Source organism: Musa acuminata, chromosome BXJ1-3 (assembly GCF_036884655.1).
Source record: "Musa acuminata AAA Group cultivar baxijiao chromosome BXJ1-3, Cavendish_Baxijiao_AAA, whole genome shotgun sequence".
NCBI lineage: Eukaryota > Viridiplantae > Streptophyta > Magnoliopsida > Zingiberales > Musaceae > Musa > Musa acuminata.
This window is the reverse complement of record NC_088329.1, coordinates 7,419,181-7,442,301: the sequence shown is the minus strand read 5'-3', so window position 1 is coordinate 7,442,301 and position 23,121 is coordinate 7,419,181. Positions and strand designations below refer to the sequence as shown.

At 35.8% G+C, this 23,121-nt stretch overlaps 1 protein-coding gene across 3 annotated transcripts; it reads left to right on the top strand.

Moving 5' to 3' along the window:
- The first annotated feature begins 8,990 nt into the window (after positions 1–8,990).
- On the top strand, positions 8,991–22,998 carry LOC135619837 (uncharacterized). Of its 3 annotated transcripts, XM_065122240.1 has the most exons (33): positions 8,991–9,333; positions 9,862–9,923; positions 10,034–10,126; positions 10,472–10,643; positions 10,810–10,925; positions 11,043–11,129; positions 11,244–11,360; positions 11,435–11,498; positions 11,609–11,751; positions 13,029–13,076; positions 13,161–13,229; positions 13,745–13,820; positions 14,630–14,760; positions 15,985–16,044; positions 16,204–16,273; positions 16,339–16,403; positions 16,497–16,558; positions 16,642–16,762; positions 16,834–16,891; positions 17,028–17,140; positions 18,299–18,376; positions 18,670–18,732; positions 18,845–18,940; positions 19,043–19,152; positions 19,803–19,992; positions 20,384–20,498; positions 21,195–21,307; positions 21,386–21,463; positions 21,945–22,013; positions 22,097–22,228; positions 22,336–22,392; positions 22,472–22,552; positions 22,643–22,998. In XM_065122240.1, the coding sequence occupies exons 1-33, from the start codon at positions 9,210–9,212 to the stop codon at positions 22,691–22,693; spliced, it is 3,084 nt and encodes a 1,027-aa protein (XP_064978312.1). In that variant the 5' UTR covers positions 8,991–9,209; the 3' UTR covers positions 22,694–22,998. The 3 variants fall into 3 exon arrangements, with proteins under 3 accessions (XP_064978312.1, XP_064978307.1, XP_064978316.1); XM_065122235.1 differs by having other exon boundaries at positions 13,029–13,229; XM_065122244.1 differs by lacking the exon at positions 8,991–9,333 and having other exon boundaries at positions 9,861–9,945; positions 10,044–10,126; positions 13,029–13,229.
- Positions 22,999–23,121: the final 123 nt, after the last annotated feature.

Genomic DNA, 23,121 nt, shown 5'->3' with positions numbered 1-23,121 from the left:
ACAAATCCTTGCAAGTAAAAACACTATCATCCATATTTCAAAAAGGAATTTACACGCAGGAATCAAATCCATTTCTTAAAAAATATTTTTTGCATGATAAGTGTATGAGAGATATTTTTGCTAGTTGATTCTATATGTCAAAAATCAATGATGAGAATCAAACTCGATATACATATGCTTATTAAGTTCGGAAGAGGATAATGTATCGAGAAAATCCGATTGTTAGGATACCACTAGTTAAGAGAATCCGAAAATAAAATTAAAACTTTCATGCATTCGGACAAGACTATAGATTTTCAAATACAATCATGAAGACAAAACATGCTCATTGTTATGGAAATTTTTGTATCCAAAAAAACATAATTTCCAACATGTAATTTTAGGCATGTAATGGCAATCAAGTGATTTGATCATTCAATCAATAAAGTTCGAAAAATGATTTTAACAAGTTTATGCATTCGGACAAGACTATATACTATAGATTTTCAAATACAATCATGAAGACAAAACATGCTCATTGTTATGGAAATTTTTGTATCCAAAAAATATAATTTCCAACATGTAATTTTAGGCATGTAATGGCAATCAAGTGATTTGATCATTCAATCAATAAAGTCCAAAAAATGATTTTAACAAGTTTATGCATTCGGACAAGACTATACTATAGATTTTCAAATACAATCATAAAGATAAAACATGCTCATTGTTATAGAAATTTTTGTATCCAAAAAACATAATTTCCAACATGTAATTTTAGGCATGTAATGGCAATCAAGTGATTTGATCATTCAATCAATAAAGTCCGAAAAATGATTTTAACAAGTTTATGCATTCGGACAAGACTATACTATAGATTTTTAAATACAATCATGAAGACAAAACATGCTCATTGTTATGAAAATTTTTGTATAAAAAAAAAAACATAATTTCCAACATGTAATTTTAGGCATGTAATGGCAATCAAGTGATTTGATCATTCAATCAATAAAGTCCGAAAAATAATTTTAACAAGTTTATGCATTCGGACAAGACTATACTATAGATTTTCAAATACAATCATAAAGACAAAACATGCTCATTGTTATGAAAATTTTTGTATAAAAAAAAACATAATTTCCAACATATAATTTTAGGCATGTAATGGCAATCAAGTGATTTGATCATTTAATCAATAAAGTCCAAAAAATGATTTTAACAAGTTTATGCATTCGGATAAGACTATACTATAGATTTTCAAATACAATCATAAAGACAAAACATGCTCATTGTTATGAAATTTTTTGTATAAAAAAAAAAACATAATTTCCAACATGTAATTTTAGGCATGTAATGGCAATCAAGTGATTTGATCATTCAATCAATAAAGTCCGAAAAATGATTTTAACAAGTTTATGCATTCGGACAAATTAACATTCCTAATTCTCTTCTAATAAAATCAAATTGTTCTTCGCTTAAAGGTTTTGTAAAAATATCAGCCAGTTGATGCTTTGTATAAATGAACTCTATGATTACATCATAATAATGACACATCAATTTCATGACTATATTACTTTCTCAAATCACATTTATCATGGAAACCAAGACACAAGGTTTTTAAAGTAGGCATTATAGAAACATTTAATTTCAACATGAAATCCGACAATGAGTAACGAGATTGAGCAACGTAACCCTGCATATTCTCACCAATTAATACATCAAGTAACCATATCAAAGATTAGTAGTCATCAAGGCATTGTGATTAAGGTGAGTAACATAAAAAGTTTACAACAACGTAATTGTTACAACAAGAGGTGATTGTGTCCACATATATAAGCTTATTCAGGAGGTGAAAAATTAAAGTGCCTAAATAAAGAGTCAAATTGTCGATGAATTTGCTACAATTCAGATAGGATTTGATCTTGTCGATGTTCAAGCCGATCTTGTCTTTGTTTAAATCGGTCCATCCGAATTACAATGTCTTCGATAGATGATGCAGGAGCTTGCTCAAATGGATGTGTTTCCTCAAAGGGATAGATCGGAAGAGATTGAGTACCCCTAAAGACTGGTGTTTCGGGTTCTGGTTCTGGTTGAGGGGGATCGGTTCTTCTAGGCATTCTAACCCAATTACTGTTTCTATAAAAATATCTCAATTGGTGAAGTAGATTTTTATTTATTATACTAAACCTGTCTACTTTCATCACTTCTTCGTCGGGTGGTATTGGATTATCGTAGGCTTTAAGTATTTTAGCATCATGTCTTTCTTGGATAGTTCTATCATGTTTTGTTGGATAAGGTAACCAAAACAGATGTTATGTCCTTTTATAATCCAATACATGGTTCCTAATTCCATTTGACTTACTTCATCATAATGGTATTGTTTAGGGAGAATGATGCTAGTTATGATCAGATAAAATACCTTAGTGTTTAGTAGTAGTCGATGTTCACAGCTTTTAGGAACTATCACTAAGTTGGGATTACCGAAAATTGTTCATAAGGCTTCAACATATGTTGTCCCAACTGTTTCATTATCCCACGATCCTCTAAAATAAAGACCTATATTTTTTATGAGAATGTCTATCATGTCGCAAATGAATCTATCCGTAATGGAGATGTGTTGTTCTAGGAGATAGGTAGACATTCTTTTTTCTTCATCTACTTATAGATTGTTGTAAAACAATCTAACAAGTCTTGGATAGATGGGTTCACTAATTTGTAAAATTGGGAGTAGATCTAAGTTTACAAACCATTGGATTATCTCTAAGTCTCTTAGTTCATCTAGATCTATATGTTTTCCCTTATTGACACTTCTAAATTCGAAGGAAAAAAATTTTTCAGCATGATATTTTGAATCGAAAAGGGTAAGATTAAAGTCTTCTTCTAATCTTCTCTTCCCTTTGTCCCTAGAGGATCTTCTAGAGCCCATAACTACTGCTATTTAAGAAGATAGTAATGAGCAAGAGTAAATGACTCAAAAATAGAATTTAAAGGGTTCTTAGAGAATACCTTAAGTGAGATCCTTAAGAGAAAGAGAGATTGTTGATCTTTTGCTTTGAAATGAGGAGTATTTGGGAGAAATTAAGGTGGAGAAGCTTTGGTGGTGTAAAGAGGGGAAGGGAGTAAGTTGGGGTCGGTTCCACCGCCGGCCCTAGCTTGGTTTAAAAGGGGCAAGATTACGGGCGGTTACACCGCTGGCTGGGGCGGTGTAACCGCTTGCAACCCATGACAGCCGGCGGTGCTACCGCCAGCTAGGCGGTGCCACCACCTACAGGCGGCGAGCACTTGTTTGGGGGCTATATCGACTGATTTGGATGTTTTCAACTTGAGGAGAGGTTTCATTTGTGGAGCAATCAACTTTACTTTCGTAATTACGTAAGAGTTTCCATTTCAAGATGAGAAATTTCGTACGTTCAAAATAGATCTTGTGACACGCATATTCTACTTCAAATGTTATACACAATTTTAGACATGTTCATGACTTATTATCCAAGTTGGTAAGCTTTGCAAGTTTATGACAAACTTTGCTTGCAAGACGTAAGTTAATGATATAGTTGGATCCGAAGAAGAAATCAATTCGATGAGTTCAGAAATCCGGAGGGTATTTGAAGGGAGAATTATGAGTTTCAAAATCTGAGGGATTAAACAGGATTGTATTAGTATCACTCTGTAATATTAATTTTTTAATCCTCTTTTTACTATTTAGGCCAGAGAGCATTACGTGTTCTTTTGGATCTCAAGTCATGAATATCAAGTACCCAAAAAGCAAGATATTATCTCTAGCTCCTAGCTTTTGATGGTGTATGTTTCTATAAGAATGGGTAATTTTTAGGTACTCATTTACTTTTGGGTGCCTCAAAAACTAATCTACATTGTTTATTATGTTGCATAGAGTTTATCATGGTTCCTTTAGGAACCCAAATCAGTTTGTTTGGACTAATTTTCTTGAATGGACAATGATACGTTTTATGTCCATGTTTGCAACAAAAGTTGCATTTGCTTTGGTGTTGAACATGTAAGATAGGGCCTTTTATGAAGGTGGTTGGATTTTGGTGAGGACTTCTCATAAATTCGATTCCACTTCTTTTGGGAACGTGACCCTTGTTTGCAAGGATCATATTCAAAGACTTGCTACCAACCTCGAATTTCTTCAAGGTGTCCTTAAGTAACAAGTTTTCCTTTTGGAGAGTTTCTAGATCATGACATTTTTCACATTGAGCTAAACTATCATGATATTCAATTTTTAATTTATCAAAATTGCTAACAAGACTATCATGCTTATTTTTTAGCAATTTATATTTTTTATTAATTATTTTGCATTCATCAAATAAGTCATGGAAGGCATTTAATAATTCATCAAATGATAAATCTGCATTAATTAAATTTGTTACCTCTTCTCCGATGGCCATTAAGGCGTAATGAGCAACTTGCTCGGTGTTGGACTCCTCTTCTTCGGACGCGCTCGAGTCATCCTACGTTGCTTTGAGCGCATTCTTCTTTGATGTTCTCTTCTTGGCTTGGGGACAATCACTTTTGTAGTGTCCCGGTTTTTTGCATTTGTAACAAACAACTTGGTCCTTCTTGGGTTCAAGTTTATTTTTTGTGTCACTTTTAAACTTGTTTCTCTTAATGAATTTTTTGAATTTCCTTGTTAGAAGTGCCAAGTCATCATCACAGTTTTCATTACTTGAGTTTTCTCTCAAGTGGTCATCTAAAGTTCTAAGTGCCATATCCTTCCAGTTCTTTGGAAGGATGTCTTCTTGCTCTTCATGAGCCTTACAAGTCATTTCATAGATCATTAATGATCCGATTAGTTCTTCAAGAGGGAAGTTATTTAAATCTTTAGCCTCTTGAATAGCAATGACTTTAGGGTCCCAACTCTTAGGAAGGGATCTTAGAATCTTATTTACAAGCTCAAAATCTAAAAAACTTTTGCCGAGTCCTTTTAGACCATTGACGACATTCGTGAAACAGGTGTACATGTCGCCAATAGTCTCGCTCGGTTTTATTCGAAAAAGTTCAAAAGAATGTATTAAAAGATTAATTTTTGACTCTTTCACTCTACTTGTGCCTTCGTGAGTCACTTCGAGTGTATGCTAAATATCAAACGTGGTTTCACAAACTAAAACACGATTGAACTCATTTTTATCAAGAGCACAAAATAAGGCATTAATAGCCTTTGCATTAAGAGCGAAAGTCTTCTTCTCCAATTCATTCCAATCGATCATTGGAAGAGAAGACTTTGAAAATCCATTTTCGACAAGATTCCAAAGTTCAAAATCCATTGAAATAAGGAAGATCCTCATTCGGGTCTTCCAATAGGTGTAGTCCGTCCCATTGAACATGGGTGGACGTGTAATAGAGTGGCCCTCTTGGTTTCGGCGTATGCCATATCTCTTGGGTTTTAATCAGAGTTAACCCCGCTCTGATACCAATTGTTATGATCAAGAGCACTAAGAGGGAAGGGGGGGGGGGTTGAATTAGTGCAGCAAAAAACTTTCGATGATTAAAACTGCGTTCGTACGTTGAAAGTCGATTCCAACGTAAAAGTCGTTTCGTGCAGATAATAACTTTGAAAGCTTACAGAAATGTATTTGAAGTAAAGTAAGGAAGGAAGTTTGCAGTTAAGATAGAAATCGGAGCGCAAACTGAAATATGATGTTCGTATGATAAAATCGATTTCCTACATAAAACCGTTTTCGGAAACTTAACGTGAAAGTGAGTTCGTAAAAGAGCTGAAGGCAGTAAGCTATTGAGGTGGTTTGCAGGAAAGATAAAATGCTCAAAGTAAAAGCAAACCGAGATTTAGAGTGGTTCGGTCAATCTTGACCTACATCCACTTTTGGCTTCCTCCTCCAACGAGGTCATTGACGTCCACTAGAGGCCTTCCTTTAATAGGCGAAGGCCAACCACCCTTTTACAATTTCACTCCTTTTGACGGGCTTAGGAGACAACCCTTACAAACTTTTCTCTCCTCTCTTGAAAGATCAAAACTTGGAAAAAGAGGGAGGAGAGCTTGTAGCCTTTACAACACTTTTGAGCTATAAAAATCACAGAGTAAGATTGGATTTTCGGTGCCCTTTCATGCAGGAAAGGGTGGGGTATATATAGGCCCTAAACTAGTTTGAATTTGGAGTTCAAAAATATCTTTTCCCAGATTTTCGAGGTCATGGCGGTACCACCTCCTGACTGGGGCAGTACAACCGCCTGGCAGCTCGGAGACTAAGCTTCTGGGCGGTGCCACCGCCTGACAAGGGTGGTTGCATCGCCCAGTCTTGCTCGAAGACTTAGCCCTGGTGGTGCCACCGCCTACCTGGGGTAGTTGCACCGCCTAGTCTCGCTCGGAGGCTGAGCCCTGGCGGTGTCACCGCCTGTCAAGGGCGGTTGCACCGCCCAGTCTCGCTCAGAGACTGAGCCCAAGCGGTGCCACCACCTGCCTGGGGCGGTTGCACCGCCCAGCTTACCTGGGAGACTCTCTCCTGGGCGGTGCCACCGCCGACCCTGGCGGTGCCACCGCCCAGTAGGAATTCTGGTCTGAATGGGTTGATCCATTCGGCCCAATTTGGTTATGTCAAGGGCCCAATTGCCCCCAGGTTAAGTTAATGAGATCACCTCTCATTCCTAACTTAATCGACATGCTAACTACGACAATTCTTAAGACATTTACTACAGCTTTCTCCGGTGCGTCAATCGCTTCTTCCGGCGAGCTTCCGGCGAACTTCCAGCGAACATCCGACAAACCTCCGGCGATGCTCCGACGGACTTCCAGCAAACTCCTGGACTTGTGACGATCCACTTGGCAAGTTCCGACGAGCTTCTTTTGGCAAGCTCCTGGACTTCTCGGATTTGTTCCCACAGAACCTCCGACGACCGTCCGGACTTCTGTCGAGCTCTCAAACTCCCAACGTGATCATAGTCTTTGACTCCGGCTCAACTCCTGCTGCATGTATTACTTTCATCGTAGTTAATCCTGCATACTTATCTCAACATATGGATTAGATAATACATGATAATTTATTTCATCATCAAAATCCGAGATACAACACAAGTGACATAAGAAATAAGGGCACTAAATGAGAAAAATAAAAACTACAGACACCTTTCAAAATAATTCTAAAAAGAAATATTTTTTTTAGAAAAATAACTCTTTTTTTTCCTTCAAGATTGGTATCTCATGCAAATATATGTGCATAAATAATGTATAAAGTAAAATTATTAATAAGTTGTCTATGCATCCAATGAAAAAATTATCTCCTTATATTTTTTATATCATTAAAGTTACTAAATCATACTACATCCAAGTTATTATATATATCCACCTATATACACTGTTACTTTTTTATTTAAATAATTAGATATTTTTATATTATTCTCTTTGTATCTCTTTCTTTTGGAAGAATAAAATTACCTTAAATCATCGTATTCATACAAGATGTTTGGAGGTGAAGTACCTCTGCAGCTGATATTAGCATACTGTTGTCTTGCAAAGGTTGCTATAGGTAAGATGTCTTGAGTTATGTTTTTAAGCTGGAGTCCTTGGGTTGTTGCAAAAGCGACATGAGCTGCATCGAGTTAAATTTCAACGTCTTTGATTTTATCAATAAAAATATTAAAATAATAAATAATAATAATTTTAATATTCTAATTGATGATGATGAATGATGTGTGATGGACAATAATATCATTAGGAGTTACGGGTGACTGTTATATATGAAAAGAGTATTGAGGAAAGATAAAAATCATTTTGTATCGATATTGACATATATAGTTAATGAATGATCCTTTCGTCATTCTTCCATGTGAGTTTACTAGCCAATATGAAATCACTGTCTTGATGTCTCACTCCCTCTTCTAAGGGACATCCGGATGATGCTAGAGACGATATACTTTTTCCTAACTATAGCTTATAAAAATATTCCGAATTTTTGTTGCTCATGCGGTCGCACAAATCCGACCAAATGTGCACCGATGAAGCAGCTGAGCACTCCGACCACCGGCGGAGGATCCCCCACCAGAACACACAATAGGCTGTGATGGACGTGGCCCACATATATGGGCCACAGATCACACAATAGGCGGAGGACCAAGAATGACTTTGCCCAAAATCCCATTTCTCGAGCTCAACCCAATCACGCCTCTTCCAATCCCGTCTCGGACTCGAGTCCAATAAACACCGCCCTCACCTCACCTGGGTCAACTCAAACCCGTTCCCTTCCCTTGAGGTCCCACTCTTCGCATGGTGCCAAACACACCCCTTCCAATCCTACCGAACCAGCAGTTTTTACTCCTACTTTGTTGCCTAATCCGTCCACAAGGGTTCAAAAATAAATGATTTAGGATTAGAACGAGGATCGATGTGAATTAAAAAGGCAATGACCTAAAAGAAGGCTATTGAGATAGATACGTAAAGTTCGAGCCAAGAAAACTTTGGTAAGCGAACATAATATCATGAATAGTCAGTCATAACTGAATTATTTATGAAAAAATGAGATTCTCCCTTTTTATCCATCGGGTGGTCAATGTAATTTAAATCTTAATAAAGAAACCATAACAAAGAATCCAAATCAAACAATGAAAGATCAATTTAAAAGAAATAACGTAAATTAAAGATAATATTAACATAGATGACAAAAAAGAGTCATCAAGATTTATCTTATTCTTTTCATAAATGAAGGAATGAAATTGAGTTAATCGAACTTCATATTCTTTCCAATAAAAATATAATTCTCATCTGTTTACTCATGATGTCATCGCCGGTCATTATCGATATCATTCGTCATCATTTAGAATATAAAAATTATTTTTTATTTAAATATTTTTATCGATAAAATTAATGATATTATGATAAATAAATTTAAAATATTTTATTTTTATAATTATAAGAATTTTAAGTTAAATTTTTAAGTCTAAATACTAATCGGATCTAACTACCGTATAATGAACCCGCTTAGTTCGGATTGGGCTCGACCCAAAAGCACCAATTCCAAAAGCCGCGCTCAAAAGCTCACATCCCAAACAACCACATCGCGCCCCCATCCCCCTCCCCCCGCGCGACACAGCCATCTCAATCCCTATAAAAACCCTAAACTCGCTCGCCCCGACCGTTCCCCAGGCGGATATCAGACAGCCACCCCACAGCGCTTCTCCGATCTCGCCGCCCTCCTCGCCCCCGTCGCTGCGGTGGCCCTTGCGGAAATCCCGAGCCCCTACTCGCCGATCGCTCTAGCGTTTTCTTGATGGAACCCGTTGTGGATCGGGACCAGAAATGGCTTCTGGATTGCCTCTCCGCGACGCTCGACACCAGCCGCGACATCCGGTCCTTCGCCGAGGCGTCGCTACAGCAGGCCTCTTCACAACCGGGTTGGATTTTTCGTTCTTTGGTATTTGTTTCTCGAGACACCAGTTACAAGTCGTACATTTAGCATCTTGGAAGGGTTATTTGGTGTTTACTTTACTAGGACTAGGTAATTGACCAGGTCTGAATGGCACTCTAGTTGTTTCGTTGATAGTCAACGCGATGATCGGCCATGTTGTCGCTGTAGTAACAACGCGATGGCACTCTAGTTGTTTCGTTGATAGTCAACTCTAGTCGTTCATGTTGTGCGTCGACCATTTTGGTTTATTATTTATAATTTGTGTTGCTGTAGTAATTTTCTAACAGGATTATTTTCTGGCTCAATGCCATTGTGTTGTTTTGGCACAAAAGAAAAAGAAGCAGGTTGCAGAATTGTCAACCACTTTGATTCCTTTTTTACTAACCTAGCATTTTTGTAGGATGTCACTTCATCTCTGTACTGCTTTATCATCTACGGAAATTGTGTTTCTACCTGTTCTATTGTTTCAGATTTGATAACTGCTACAAAGTGGTTTTTGTTTCTTCTCACACAGGTTTTGGGGCTGCTCTGTCCAAGATCATGGTGAACAAGGAGATCTCATTTGGATTACGTCAAATATCCTAGTAAATTTATTAGAGTTGTGTATTTTTCCTTCAATAAATTGTTTGGTTGTGATTACTTTCTTGGGAAGGTCCCTGTTTATTGTGAGACTTAACTTCCTCCACCTGGCAGCAGTCTTGCTCAAGCAATTCATAAAGCAGCATTGGCAGGAAGATGAAGAGAATTTTGTACATCCTGTTGTTTCACCTGAAGAGAAGGTCTTTTTGGCTACAGTTTTTCTTTTATAAATTAAAGTTTGTGCAGCTCTTATGCCTTTGAACAGGAGGGATTTAAATTTTGTTTGTAAACTAATGTGGTTGTTCTGCTATGCTCAACTGAATCTGTTTAAGACTTGCTAATTCCAATATATTTCAGTATTCTTTTGGGGGCATATTTTTGTATCATTACTGATTGGCTTTATGTTTAATACTTTTCTGTTGTGTTTCTGACAATATTTGGTTAGTTTTCATGGATATGCATAATCAAAAAATCTGTAGCATGTAGATTCATTGTGCTTCAGTTTTTTTTTCTTTAATTTTTTACCTCAAGTTATAATTCAACAGGCAGCTATACGCCAACTTCTGCCTCCTTGTTTGGATGACTCTCATGGGAAAATCCGTACAGCTGTAAGCATGGCAGTAGCATCAATTGCTCAGTATGACTGGCCAGAGGATTGGCCTGAATTATTGCCTTTCCTCTTGAAATTGATAAGTGGAGAGAACAATATCAATGGAGGTAATATGATATTATAGCTTGAAAATCTCAACAGATAAAAACTTTGTATATTATGTCATCAACCATACAAAACTAATACAATTCTGTGTACTTACTGCTTAGTGTCTCCCCACATATCTTTTATTTTTTATTGACTTGACATTGTATTTTTTTTCTCTTGCCACAGTGCATGGATCTTTAAGATGTTTAGCTCTTCTATCTGATGATTTGGATGATACATTGGTTCCAAAATTAGTTCCCTCTCTCTTTCCGTACTTGCACACTATTATATCTTCCTCCCATGTAAGTTGTTTAATGAATGTGCTTTTGCCTGGATTTTATTTTTTTACTTATTTACTTTTCAAATTGAATTAGCTCCTTCACTCTTTTTTGCTTAAGCTTCTACTTTTTAATTTGTAGTTGTATGAAAAATCTCTGCGTGCAAAAGCTCTTTCAGTGGTTCACTCTTGTGTCTCAGTCTTGGGAACTATGAGTGGGGTATATAAGGTAAACTTCTCTTCTTCTTCTTGTTTTTTCTCGTTGCTTTTGCCCATGGAGTGTGACTGTTCTAATGGTTTTCCGCTTTTCTTCAAAAATAACTATGGACATCTGATGGTGCAGACGGAAACTATAACAATGATGATGCCAATGCTTAGTTCTTTGATGGAACAGTTCTCCATCATCTTACAAGATCCAATGCAGTCCGAAGATCCTGATGACTGGAGCCTCAGGATGGAGGTAGATGCATTTACTCTCATTTACTTTGTTTAGATGTATTTAATTATTTATGTGTGCCTTTGATGTGACATTAGGTGCTGAAATGTCTGCTCCAGTTTGTTCAGAGCATTTCCAACCTTAGCGAAACACAATTTTCTGGTAACAATCTTGGAACATTATGGAGCCATGAGAACTTATCCTATGTTGTGTTTTTTTCCTGTTAATATTGCTTTTTTAATACAGATTATGAGAATGAAATCTTTGTGCAGTCATTCTTGCACCTTTGTGGCAGACATTTATTTCTTCTCTGAAAGTATATCAACTATCAGCAATAGAAGGTAAGCAGGATTCACATTCAGGAAGGTATGATTCAGATGGTGGTGAAAAAAGTCTTGATTCCTTTGTCATTCAGGTACATGATTCTTCTTGGAACTCTTGACTGTTTCGTTCCACTGTCTAGTCTAACTAACAGTATCTGTCCAGTATGAAAAATATGCCAAATAAAAATTGGATGTGATATACTGAATCAACACATAGAACATAATTAAATAAACAATTTGTGTGTGTTTCCATTTTATGTTGCTTTGCAAATGTTTGCATCTTGAAAAAATGTTTTGTTAGTTAGAGCATAATATTCTTGGACTTTCTTATCTGAAGCATGTTCCTCTTGTAGAATTATTTATTCTTCTTCTTTTGTCTCTATAATTTCTGTATAGATTGATGATGCCTTATGTTTGAATTTTGTTAGCAACCCATCTATCAAAACGGTTTGTTGCTTACTGGCTTGAAAGGTTGTTGATTTTCCAATCCTCTTGTTGCTCATAGTAAAATGAGATGACAACCCAACCAGCAGGAATTTCTATATTAGATATTCGTAACTGCTGTTTACTTCCCACTTCTTTTGTTGTTCTTTGTTCGTCTTTTCTTCTCTTCTGTATAGATTCTATGGTAGTAGGAAGTAGGAACCATAATACTAGTTGTTGTATGCCTCACAGACATATTTCTCCCTTGAATTACTATAGCTGCTCGGATGATCTTGGTGGAGATTGTATTCCTTTCAGGAATATTTTCATGATAGACTCTAAAAAAAGGGGGGAAAAAGTCTGGAAGCCTCTGTTAAGGTAGTGATACAAGAATGAGTTGGATCAATCTTATATGAGATTGAAGTCATCCAACACTTTATTATGCTCTCCACAAACATTTAACCATTGTTACAGATATACCTGAAATTGGATGGGAGTTTATAGCTTTGTGAGCATTAGGAGGATGAGCATCCCTGGGTTCATTTAGACGTGCTCTAGTTATAGTTACCTGAATTTGAGGTACCACTTACTCTATATTTCAATTGATTGACTTGGTTTAAGACTCTAGAAAACGTTAAAGAAAAATGTCAAATAGTTGATTTGGTGATTTTTGATTGTATCATCACTAGTTCTAATAAATCATGACTGCATATGGATAACTTCAGTTTTTGAAGAATAGTGAAGAGAAAAATATAGAATTTGTGGTTACATTTTTCTATTTCATTCTTGTTTGAGATTCTTTTCTGTTTGCTTCGAACTCTTTATGGCTTTAACATATGCATGACTAATACATAAAGACATTGGTTAAGTTTTTCATTTTGTGCAAGAGTTTAATTATCTTTTAAAATTTTCTGATTCATCATCTAATGTTGTCATTTATCTTTAGTTATTTGAGTTCTTGTTAACTATCGTGGGAAAATCTAGATTGGCGAAGGTACATACTAACACATCTATCACACTTTTGGTAACTTCCCATTTCCTAGACTGTTTTTATTCATGTCAATCTGGGTGCTTGAAGGTCATTGGCAGGGATGTGAAGGAGCTGATTTATTACACTATTGCTTTTCTTCAGATAACTGAAGAACAGGTATGCTCCTTTGGGTATATAATCAAGTGCCTTATGTTATGAAAATTTTTGAATTGTAGTGGTATATATAATATAATCCAACTTGCTTAGGATTAAATGTTGGTTAAGAAGTTGTCAAATCATAGTCAGGTTAAATGTTAACACCAATATTTTTGTTTTTCTTTTTTGTCCAGTCATAACTTGATTTCATTTATTATTTTTATAGTTGGCTAATCTATTAAGACCCTGAGTACTATGTTTCAAGACATGCTTATGTGACATCATTCTGTAAAATTTAACTGATCCTCAAATAGTCTCAGCCAAACTTCTGGATTTAACTGCTGCAATTTGTGTTGATTTTCTTGTTTGTTTCATACACTTCATTTTTGGAACTTCTAATGCCATTAGTTATTTATATTGCTTTCTTTAGGATTTTGTTGATATCATCTTCAACTTTGTTTGGTAGTGAGTTATTTGTTGACCATTTCTTTGTGTTGTTTGTTTTTTTTTTTTTTTTGATGTTCACTTTGTTGTAGGAACACAGTTGGTCACTAGATGCTAACCAGTATGTTGCGGATGAGGATGATGTAACTTATAGTTGTCGTGTATCAGGTACAAATTATTTGAACAAGTTCTAGTTAATCCTTATAATTCTTCTCCAGAGTATCCAGGTAAAATTAATTGTTCTGGTGGACTTATTTGTTTCACTTTAGTTTCTGGGAGCTTATGGCTTTAATTGGGCAACAGTTGATTTATGGAGGTTTAGTTTGTGCTGAGAGAAGCATTTCTTCTTTGTTGGTCTTTAAGTTTCTGGATGTTTTCACTCTTGGCCAGGAGTTAACAAGAAAATGTAGCAATCTTAAATGAATCTGTATCTTGAAGGGTTACCAGTAGCTAGAACTGCTCCTCTTTCTTCTTTCTCTGAGTGCAGCTGTGTTGAAAAGGAATTTTGCCTCATAATGTTCATAGCTTTTATTTATAAATATTCAAACTTTTTTCCAGTACCAGACCATGTTATCTGCTTAATGCCCATCCTTTTGTTGGCATGATAATTAAGACTTTGTAGGTCATGTTTTTCTCAAGACAAAGCAAAAGTTGGCCAATTTATGGTGCACTAGGCCCATGTTTTGGCCTGTCGGGAGACTGATACTCATAGCTGGTCTAGGCATTTTTACTGTGTTTTCTTAGTAGGTGCTGGCTCATCAAGGGAATCCTTCATATTTCTTTGTTGTTTATGATATTCAATGGAATTTAGTAGCTAATGTGATTTATAGAGTCATGACATATAGTTTTCATGTTTTGTGTCATTTAATTCTTGTTTGGAGACTGTATTTATACTTCCATGAGCTTGAAATTGTCATCAGCACTTACAAATTTCGGTTGTATTTTTATGATGCATTTACTAAATAAACTATATCCAGGGTCTCTCCTGCTGGAAGAGTTAACTAATGCTTATGGTGGAGAAGCAATCAAATCTATAATGGAGGCATGTCAAAGCCATTTTTCTGAATCATGCCAAGCAAAAGGTGCAGGTTCTGCAGATTGGTGGAGAGTGAGTGAACATTTTTCTAACTCTATATTAAGTTTTTGGTTTCATATATCTAAAAACTTTTCCTTGTATATGATGCTGCTCCATATGTTAGAAGTTCTCTTACTTTTTTGTGACACCTTGATTTAGTGGGAGGTTATTATGGAATGTAGGGCTAGATTGGTGTACTGATAAAGAATTGAACTTAAGCATTTTGGGTCATGTGCTTTAGGTTTATTAAGTTGGCTTATCAGATCAGACTGAAAATTGTAACCATACTAGACTTAGTACTACACACATATGGTGGTTGGTGCTATGTAAGAAAAGGCTATTGAGGTATGGTGCAAGAGGCATGTCAAGGGGTGGAGCCATGATTGGGCCATGAGCTTCACATGTTGTCCGCTAGCAAATGATGGTGGATTTATGTTGGACCTTGATAAGGACACAACATGCTGATTAGTCCTTCATCGCTAAGCGAGAGGGGATTATGACAGTATAAGAACTAGATGGGATACTACTAGTAAGTTGAGTTTAAACATTTTGGATCACATGGTTTTAGGTCCATTGTATCCAAGTTATTAGGTTGGTAGATCTATCAGGCTGGGATGTGATACTTTTCACCTAGATTGTTTGAAATTTAGGTGCTTGTGGAAGTTTGCTCTCTTGTTACATGAGTTTAAATTGAAAAACAACAAATCATACGTCAGACTATTTGTCTTCATCTACATGGATCTTTTCGTGCCATTAAGCTCTGTTGAGCTCAACCTTACTACTTAAAATAAAAGTTATCAGCTGTTGAAACTCTTCTTATTGTTTCCAATAAAGTGTTCTTATGTCTTCCTCTTCTTCTCCATATGCTGCTATTTCAAAATGACTCCCTATCTAATAGGTTCATCTGGAGATCTCAGATGTGTATATACTACTTCCGTACCCATAACAGTTGGGTCACAAACTCTCAAATTCTTTTAGCTGAAATTTATCCAATTTTGGTTTTTCAAGAAGTTGTGTTGTCAGTGGCAATGGAGCTCGTTTCTTGTGCTTCTTATTTATTTTATTTATGTTCAGTGAACTATGATTTTGATGCTATTTGTGATGTAATTATGACGTGTTGTTTGTACTTGACTCTTGGTACATTTACTACTACTTAATGTTTACCTTGACTTCTGTCTGCTGAAGGCTGGTTTTTCATATTTGTTTTTTTGTACATGTATCTATTGTCAAATTTCAAACTGCTGCTGGTTGTTCCAGTTACAAGAAGCATCTCTATTTGCACTGGTTTCTTTATCCGAACAGTTGATTGAAGCAGAGGTTTGTTTTCTTATCTGATTTGATGATAAGATGCTGTCAACATTAACTTTGTTTACATTCGGACTCCTAGCTGGAATGACTACATTTCATCTTTATTTTTTAGTCTTGCTTTCCTTTGGGTTTCATTTTATAAGTCCTTGAATCTTACCCTTCTTTCAGGCTTCAAAGCTAACAAAAGATAACTTAAGGAATCTTCTTGAGCAGATGATCACTGAAGATTCAGGGGCAGGTAGTCAAAGTTCTTTTAGAACTAGGTTTTTCTAATGTTAAAATATGATGGTTTTCTGCTGTCAGGAATACATGAATGTCCTTTTCTTCATGCACGCATTTTTTCAACTATATCCAAGTTCTCTTCTCTGGTATGACATTGATTTCCATCCTCTTGAATCTTGATTGTCCTCCTTGCCATACATGGAATATTCCAGATACTGAGTATTTTAAATACTATGCAGATAAATAGAAGGATATGTGAACAGTCATTATATGCTGCTATTCAAGCGATAGCTTCAGATGTGTAAGAAATAGATCATTGCTGCATTTGCAACTTAGTTGTAGTGAGGCAATCTTTTTGCTAATTTAGGCATATTTGTTGTGCAGTCCAGCACCTGTAAAAGTTGGTGCTTGCAGGGCATTATCCCAGCTTCTGCCAGTATATAGTGAAAATGTTCAACCATATATAATGGGCTTGTTGTCGTCTCTAACAAATCTTCTGAGACAGGTATGTAGTTATAAATTTTTTAAGCTTATTTTCAAAATGAGTTTTGATTGGCAATATTTTGTTTTTCTCAGGCATCAGATGAAACCCTACATCTTGTACTTGAAACACTTCAAGCAGCTATTAAGGCAGGTGTGTATCTTTTTGAGCTTTTATGATTTAAATATGTCTCATATTCATAGCACCTAGAACCTGGAGATGAGATCTCTCTCTGAAGCAATGAGAGTCATGATTTCTTTTTTATTTTAATATTTTTTTGGAATTATAGGTCAAGAACAATCAATGACAATTGAACCTGTTATCTCCCCCATCATCTTGGATGTGTGGTCACAACATGTTTCAGATCCATTTATCAGTATCGATGCAGTTGAAGTCTTGGAGGTACTCTCAATGTATTTGATTTGGATAGAAGGAAATGTCGATCGATATCCATATATCTGCCTTCTATGTGTTATTATTGTGGTACTTTTGGTATATATGTAGAACATGTTTCCTGATAACAGACATATGTTCTTATGGCTGAGCAAACTTATGCTCAAAAGTTAAATATTCCCATGGTATTTACTACATCCTTTCTCTAAAAAACTGTTTTTCAGTATTTAGTGTGTGGACAAAATATGAAACTTGCAAGCATACCTATATATAGAGCTACTAGCTCCAATTATCCTAACCTAAATAGGAGCATGACAAGTTTAGAAATCTGTACATATTACATAACGATATAGTGAAATAACATGATAAACCTTCCTTAAATATCCCTACTCTTAACCTTCTTAATTTCAATCAAGTTTTCCTGATTGTACCCCAAAAAAGAGCCCTGCATACCTATCCTTACTGATTGTACTGACTGGTCATAGAAATGTCCATATGGTTTGTATGGATGGCAGGTTTAGGGGTGAGAAAAGGGTAATTGAACCCTTGTTTCACCTAAGCTATGACTTGTTAGATAATTAGGATTTAGCTCCTTTCCATCTTAAAGTAGATGTGATCATCTGCAACTCCTAGTCTTTGAACGACTTCTTCTTAAAGCAAGAAATCATACCCAATCTTTCGCAGTGCAAAACTGTTGATGTCCATATCTTGTGCAGGGTCAAACATGCATCTTGAGATACAAGAAGTCCAGCATTCAACCTTCTGAAGTCGGTTGGACCTCGACTTGATTGACTTAGGCTGGAGTCTTGATCGGGTCTGGTCCACTCTGTAAAACTTTGTAGCCTGAGTACTGACTTCTAAAACTGCATAATCAATAGCATCCAAAAAATTATTTCAAAATTGATGCATAAGAGGAGCTAATTGTTTAGAATTGTTGGGCATCACACCGTGCACCTCTTTTTTTTCCCCCCAATCTTCTTTCTCCATGTGTTCGCTGTAAGTTGTGTTCAATTGACACCATAATTATCTATATTTTCTTGATTGTATTTCTTAAACTGTTCAACATGGATAACTTTGTGTATTGATCTATAGAATATTTTTCAAGTTTTATATGGCATGTTGTAATCAATTAAATATGTTGACTTGATAAGATTATTTGCATTTCAGGTAATCAAGAATGCTCCAGGATGTTTACAGCCTCTGGTCTCACGGATTTTGCCACCCATTAGATCTGTTTTGGAAAAAGTAAGCTTTATCTACTAAAAGGAATTGAATTGATATCATTGCTATAGATGCCCACAAGAGCTCAAACAAGATACTGTTGTCAGCAAAAAAATGTTGTAAAAATTAAGGGAAACTATATCAGTTCATGGTTGGATATGAGATTTGATGAAGGATTGAGAATCACCTGGGATCTATCCTGGGCTTCTTTTCTGGGTGTAAAGAGCATTTCTCTTGTTTCTTTTTTTCTTTTTGTCTAAAGTGTTTTCTGACACATTCTGCTTGACATATTTGTCTTGTATCATAAAATGCATCAGCCACAGTCACAGTCTGTTGGTTTAGTTGCTGGCTCATTGGACCTTTTGATTATGCTACTGAAAGTAAGTTTTTGGACTTTAGTTTTGCTTATTCTATTCATTAAAATTTAGATGAACTGTGTTACCATTTATTGGATTCCTGTTGGTGACAATCATTAATTGGGATGTATTATAGAGTGCTCCTCTGGATGTGGTAAAGGCAATCTTTGATGCTTGCTTCAATCTTGTAATTCAAATTGTCCTCCAAAGTGATGATCATGCAGAAATGCAGGTGAAGTATTTGGTATAGTTTTTGTTGTTACTGCAGTCACCTTTGTTTGTTTGTATCTTTACAATATGTGGTCACTTTCTTTATTCCATGATTGAATTTCAGAATGCAACAGAATGTTTGGCTTCCTTCCTGTCTGGAGGAAGACAAGAGTTGCTAGTGTGGGCTGGTGACCCAGCACTTACAATGAAAAGATTACTTGATGCTGCTTCTAGGTAATTCTAAGGACTTCACTTTTGCTGGGTGCAATCTGTAATTTATCTTCATTTTAATTTATTGGAGTACCCCTCTAGTCATATCTTTTGCTTAATTCTATACTTACATATTAACCAGTTGTTCTGTGATAACTTAACTGTACTAAGATTCTGACTCATTATTCATAATTAGGACTTGTAGATTGTGAAAGTGGTTGGTTTACCTGTAGAAGAGATTGTCTGGAATAACAATCAGTGCTTAGTGACACTGAGAGTTTGTTACCTAAGAAGAGAGATTTTGTAATTATTACTGAAGTTGTACTTATTCAAAAAAGTGGTTATTAGCATGTTAAGATGTTTTCTCTTCCCCTTAGTTTAAAATTTCAAACTTACATGAAGTTTGCATAATCAGTAAACTTGTAGTGCATTTCTAAGATTTGATCCATGAATGTCACTGATTGTTTTGATGTTTATCAAATAATTGGTTTCTGTCCTTCCTACTAAGTTCTACTACCTGTCCAAGCACCCACTGTATTCTTCATTTTTGTGTGTTCTGTGACAGTTTATTGTTCATCATGTGGTGCCAAGATATGTTGGTCTATTGTGTCAAATTTGACACAATTGTTATTTTTTTAATGCATTCCAATAAATTCCTGGTTGATGTTTTACAGACTTCTGGACCCAGACCTCGAAAGTTCAGGATCACTTTTCGTGGGCAGCTACATTTTGCAGCTTATCTTACATTTGCCATCCCAAATGTCTCTGCACGTTCATGAGCTCGTTGCTTCTGTTGTGTGGCGTATGCAGTCATGTGAAATATCTGGGTTAAAAAGTTCCTTGATTGTTATTCTTGCTAGACTGGTAATTATCGTTCTAAAGGTTTCTTTTTTCCTTTTGACTTTCTGCTGCTTTACAATGTCCTTATATTTTGTTAAATTATAGAATAAAATGTTGCTATAACTTACATTTCATATAATTTTACTCTTTCTGAAATTGCTGATTATGGTGTGTTTGGTACCTTGGATAACTGGTAGGAATTAATAGCACAATTATAAGAGTTCTCCATCTGATTGTTTACAGCATACCCTTTGGAATACTGTCTTTTAAATGCCAACGCAACCTCACTTTCTATTTTACTGTTAAAATATACCTTATGTTGTCAATCTGTCTTTCCTGAAAAAGTTTGAGAAGACCTTATGTTGTTTCCTTATTAAATTAAAGTTTGGTTTGATATTCTCTTTTTGTGTTTCAGGTACATCTCAGTACCCCAGATGTTGATCGGTTTATCAATTTATTGCTTACTATACCTGCTAAAGGCTATGAAAATGCACTGGGTTATGTAATGCCAGAATGGACCAAAATACAGGGTAAATATTTTGTTTAATTTATGTTTCTGGTTCTCCAGTTCTAGCTGTTTCAGACAAACAAAAAGCTGCTTTGAAGTATCAACCATTCACCATTTTTTAGGATTTTGCATGTTCAGTAGTATCTAGCTACCATGTATCTATAATTCAACTTTCACAATGGTAAGAACTGAAAACATGTGTCTTATAGAGAAACTAAAAGAAGATAACAGAACAATAATGATGTGAAAATATAGCTTTATTAGTCATTGCATTTAATGAGGGTTTAGTCGCTCATCTATCTTTGTATCTTTGCTGAGTGGATTGTTCACTCTGATACTGAACCAATTTAAGAGAAATGAAAATGATCTGAGTTACTTACCTTTCAGTTTCTATTAACTTTGAGATAAATTTGGCTGATTTTAACTTACGAGAGGCTTTGCTGCTGGACTGATTCCCACAACAGAGAATTGTGAAAGACTAGAAGGTCAATATGAAGAATTCTTCAACTAAAGTGAAATGCCCATTGGGTTTTTAACTTTGGTGATATGTTTTATTGTGAATACATATCATTGGACTAGTTGTGAAAGAATTGTTGATTCACTTAAATTTTAATGGAGTTATAACATCCAGCAAAAGAAATTTTGGTGATAGTATCCAAACAAATGAAAAGAAACGATGAAATGTCGGAGCATTAAATTTCATATCTCTTGAGTGAAGGTGAAATTCAAGGAGCCTATCAGATAAAGGTTACGACAACTGCACTGGCTCTATTATTCTCAACACGTCATGTGGAGCTGGCAAAGATCAATGTCCAAGGGAATCTAATCAAGGTTTTGCATTCTTCCTTCCGGCAACCAAATTGTCCTTTAGAAATATATTAGAAAATCTTATTCCATTTGAGAATGCAGTCTAGTGCAGGTATAACTACACGATCAAAAGCAAAATTAGCTCCTGACAGATGGACGACGATACCGCTTCCTGCAAAGGTTTGAAGCACATTTTGAACATTGAAAAAGTTGGATTAGTCTTTTAATTGGTTATTTTATAATCTAAGTGTGGCCTTTTAGGCCATTGATATCTTAGTCTTGGCCAGAAACTCTTTTGATACTTTTGGATGAAATACTTGTATCTTCCATTTGAGTTTTCTTTGTCACTATCATTATGAGATTGGAAATGGTGTGAATAATGATTGTTTCCAGCATGATGTGTGATCTTTTCTACCAAAAAAAATCTAATAAATACCCTATTTGTGACTGTGGATGGATTTAGAATATTTAGCAGTAACTTATTATTTCATGGAGATAACATTTGATAAATACTTGTTGGTAGTTTCTTCTGATGGATCATTTGTTCACTAACCTGCTAAACTTAATGCTTACCTGAGTGCATCTGCAATTTTGTATGCAATTTCATCATGATTTCTTCTTTTTTGTGAGAACCTGAAGTTTGAGCTCTGCATAACTGCAGATATTTGCTCTATTATCGGATGCACTTATTGAGATTCAGGAACAAGCCTTGGATGATGATGACGATGAGGTAGTTGGGTGACTTTGGTCTCTTACATGAAACATACCAAATATATTATATTAGTATCTTCATTAAGCTAGCTGTCCCTGTAGGATAGCGACTGGGAAGAAGCTTCAAACAATGGAAGTGGTGTTCCACAAGATATACTATATTCGTCTACCGTGCCATCAAATGTTAATCCTTCAGTCGAACATCTTGATGCCATGGCAAAGGTGTTTGATGAGGTGAGGACACATCACCAATGCAAACCCTTTACCTATCTGGTTCTCCACATACGTTTACTCTGATGTACTTGGGAGGTCACTGTCTCATGTGTTGCCCAAACTTCCAGGGTGATGATGATGGTGACTATGATGATGATCTTACAAAAGTTGATCCACTAAACGAGGTTTGTTATCTAAATTCTAACATAGGTCTTGTTAAAAATTAGTGTGCCCTCTTCTCATAATTCACATCATGCTTTGCAGATCAAACTGGCAGAGTATTTGACTAGTTTTGTTCTGAACTTGTATGAAACCGATCAGGCACTCTTCAATTATCTTTCCCAGGTAGATTTGTGCATAACTGCTACTTGATATAGTTTGGAGTAGTAGTGTTTAATCTCTCTACTAATGCTGCCACATTCTCACGCATTGCAGAACCTGACAGATGTACAAAAATCTGTTGTGAGAAAGGTTATAAGAAGGTAACTTTAACCATCGTTAATGTTTGTGATAAATGAAGAAAGGGCTTGTCAAGAAGAAAGAGAGGAAGAAAGCAGGCTTTTAAGGTTTGATATGCTTGTAAGTTGTTGAATGTATGTACAAACAAATTTTGCCCAAATTACATATTTGATTGAAGTCAGATGTTGAGCTTATCCATTGAGAGTTATTTATTGCTTCCTTTGCCAGTGAGAGTAAAACGTCAAGTTGTAAATTTTTCAGGAGGATTCAGTGGCTGGTTTTACCACCACCAGGCTAATTGTATTCTTTGGATAGAAACATCGTTACAGAGATCCACCGTGTTTCTGCATAAATAATATATATTCCAGACAATATCTAGTCATGACTAGCTAGCTAATTTGGAATCTCATATGAATGCATGCCTCTAATTTAGCACATCTCAATTTCCAAGATTG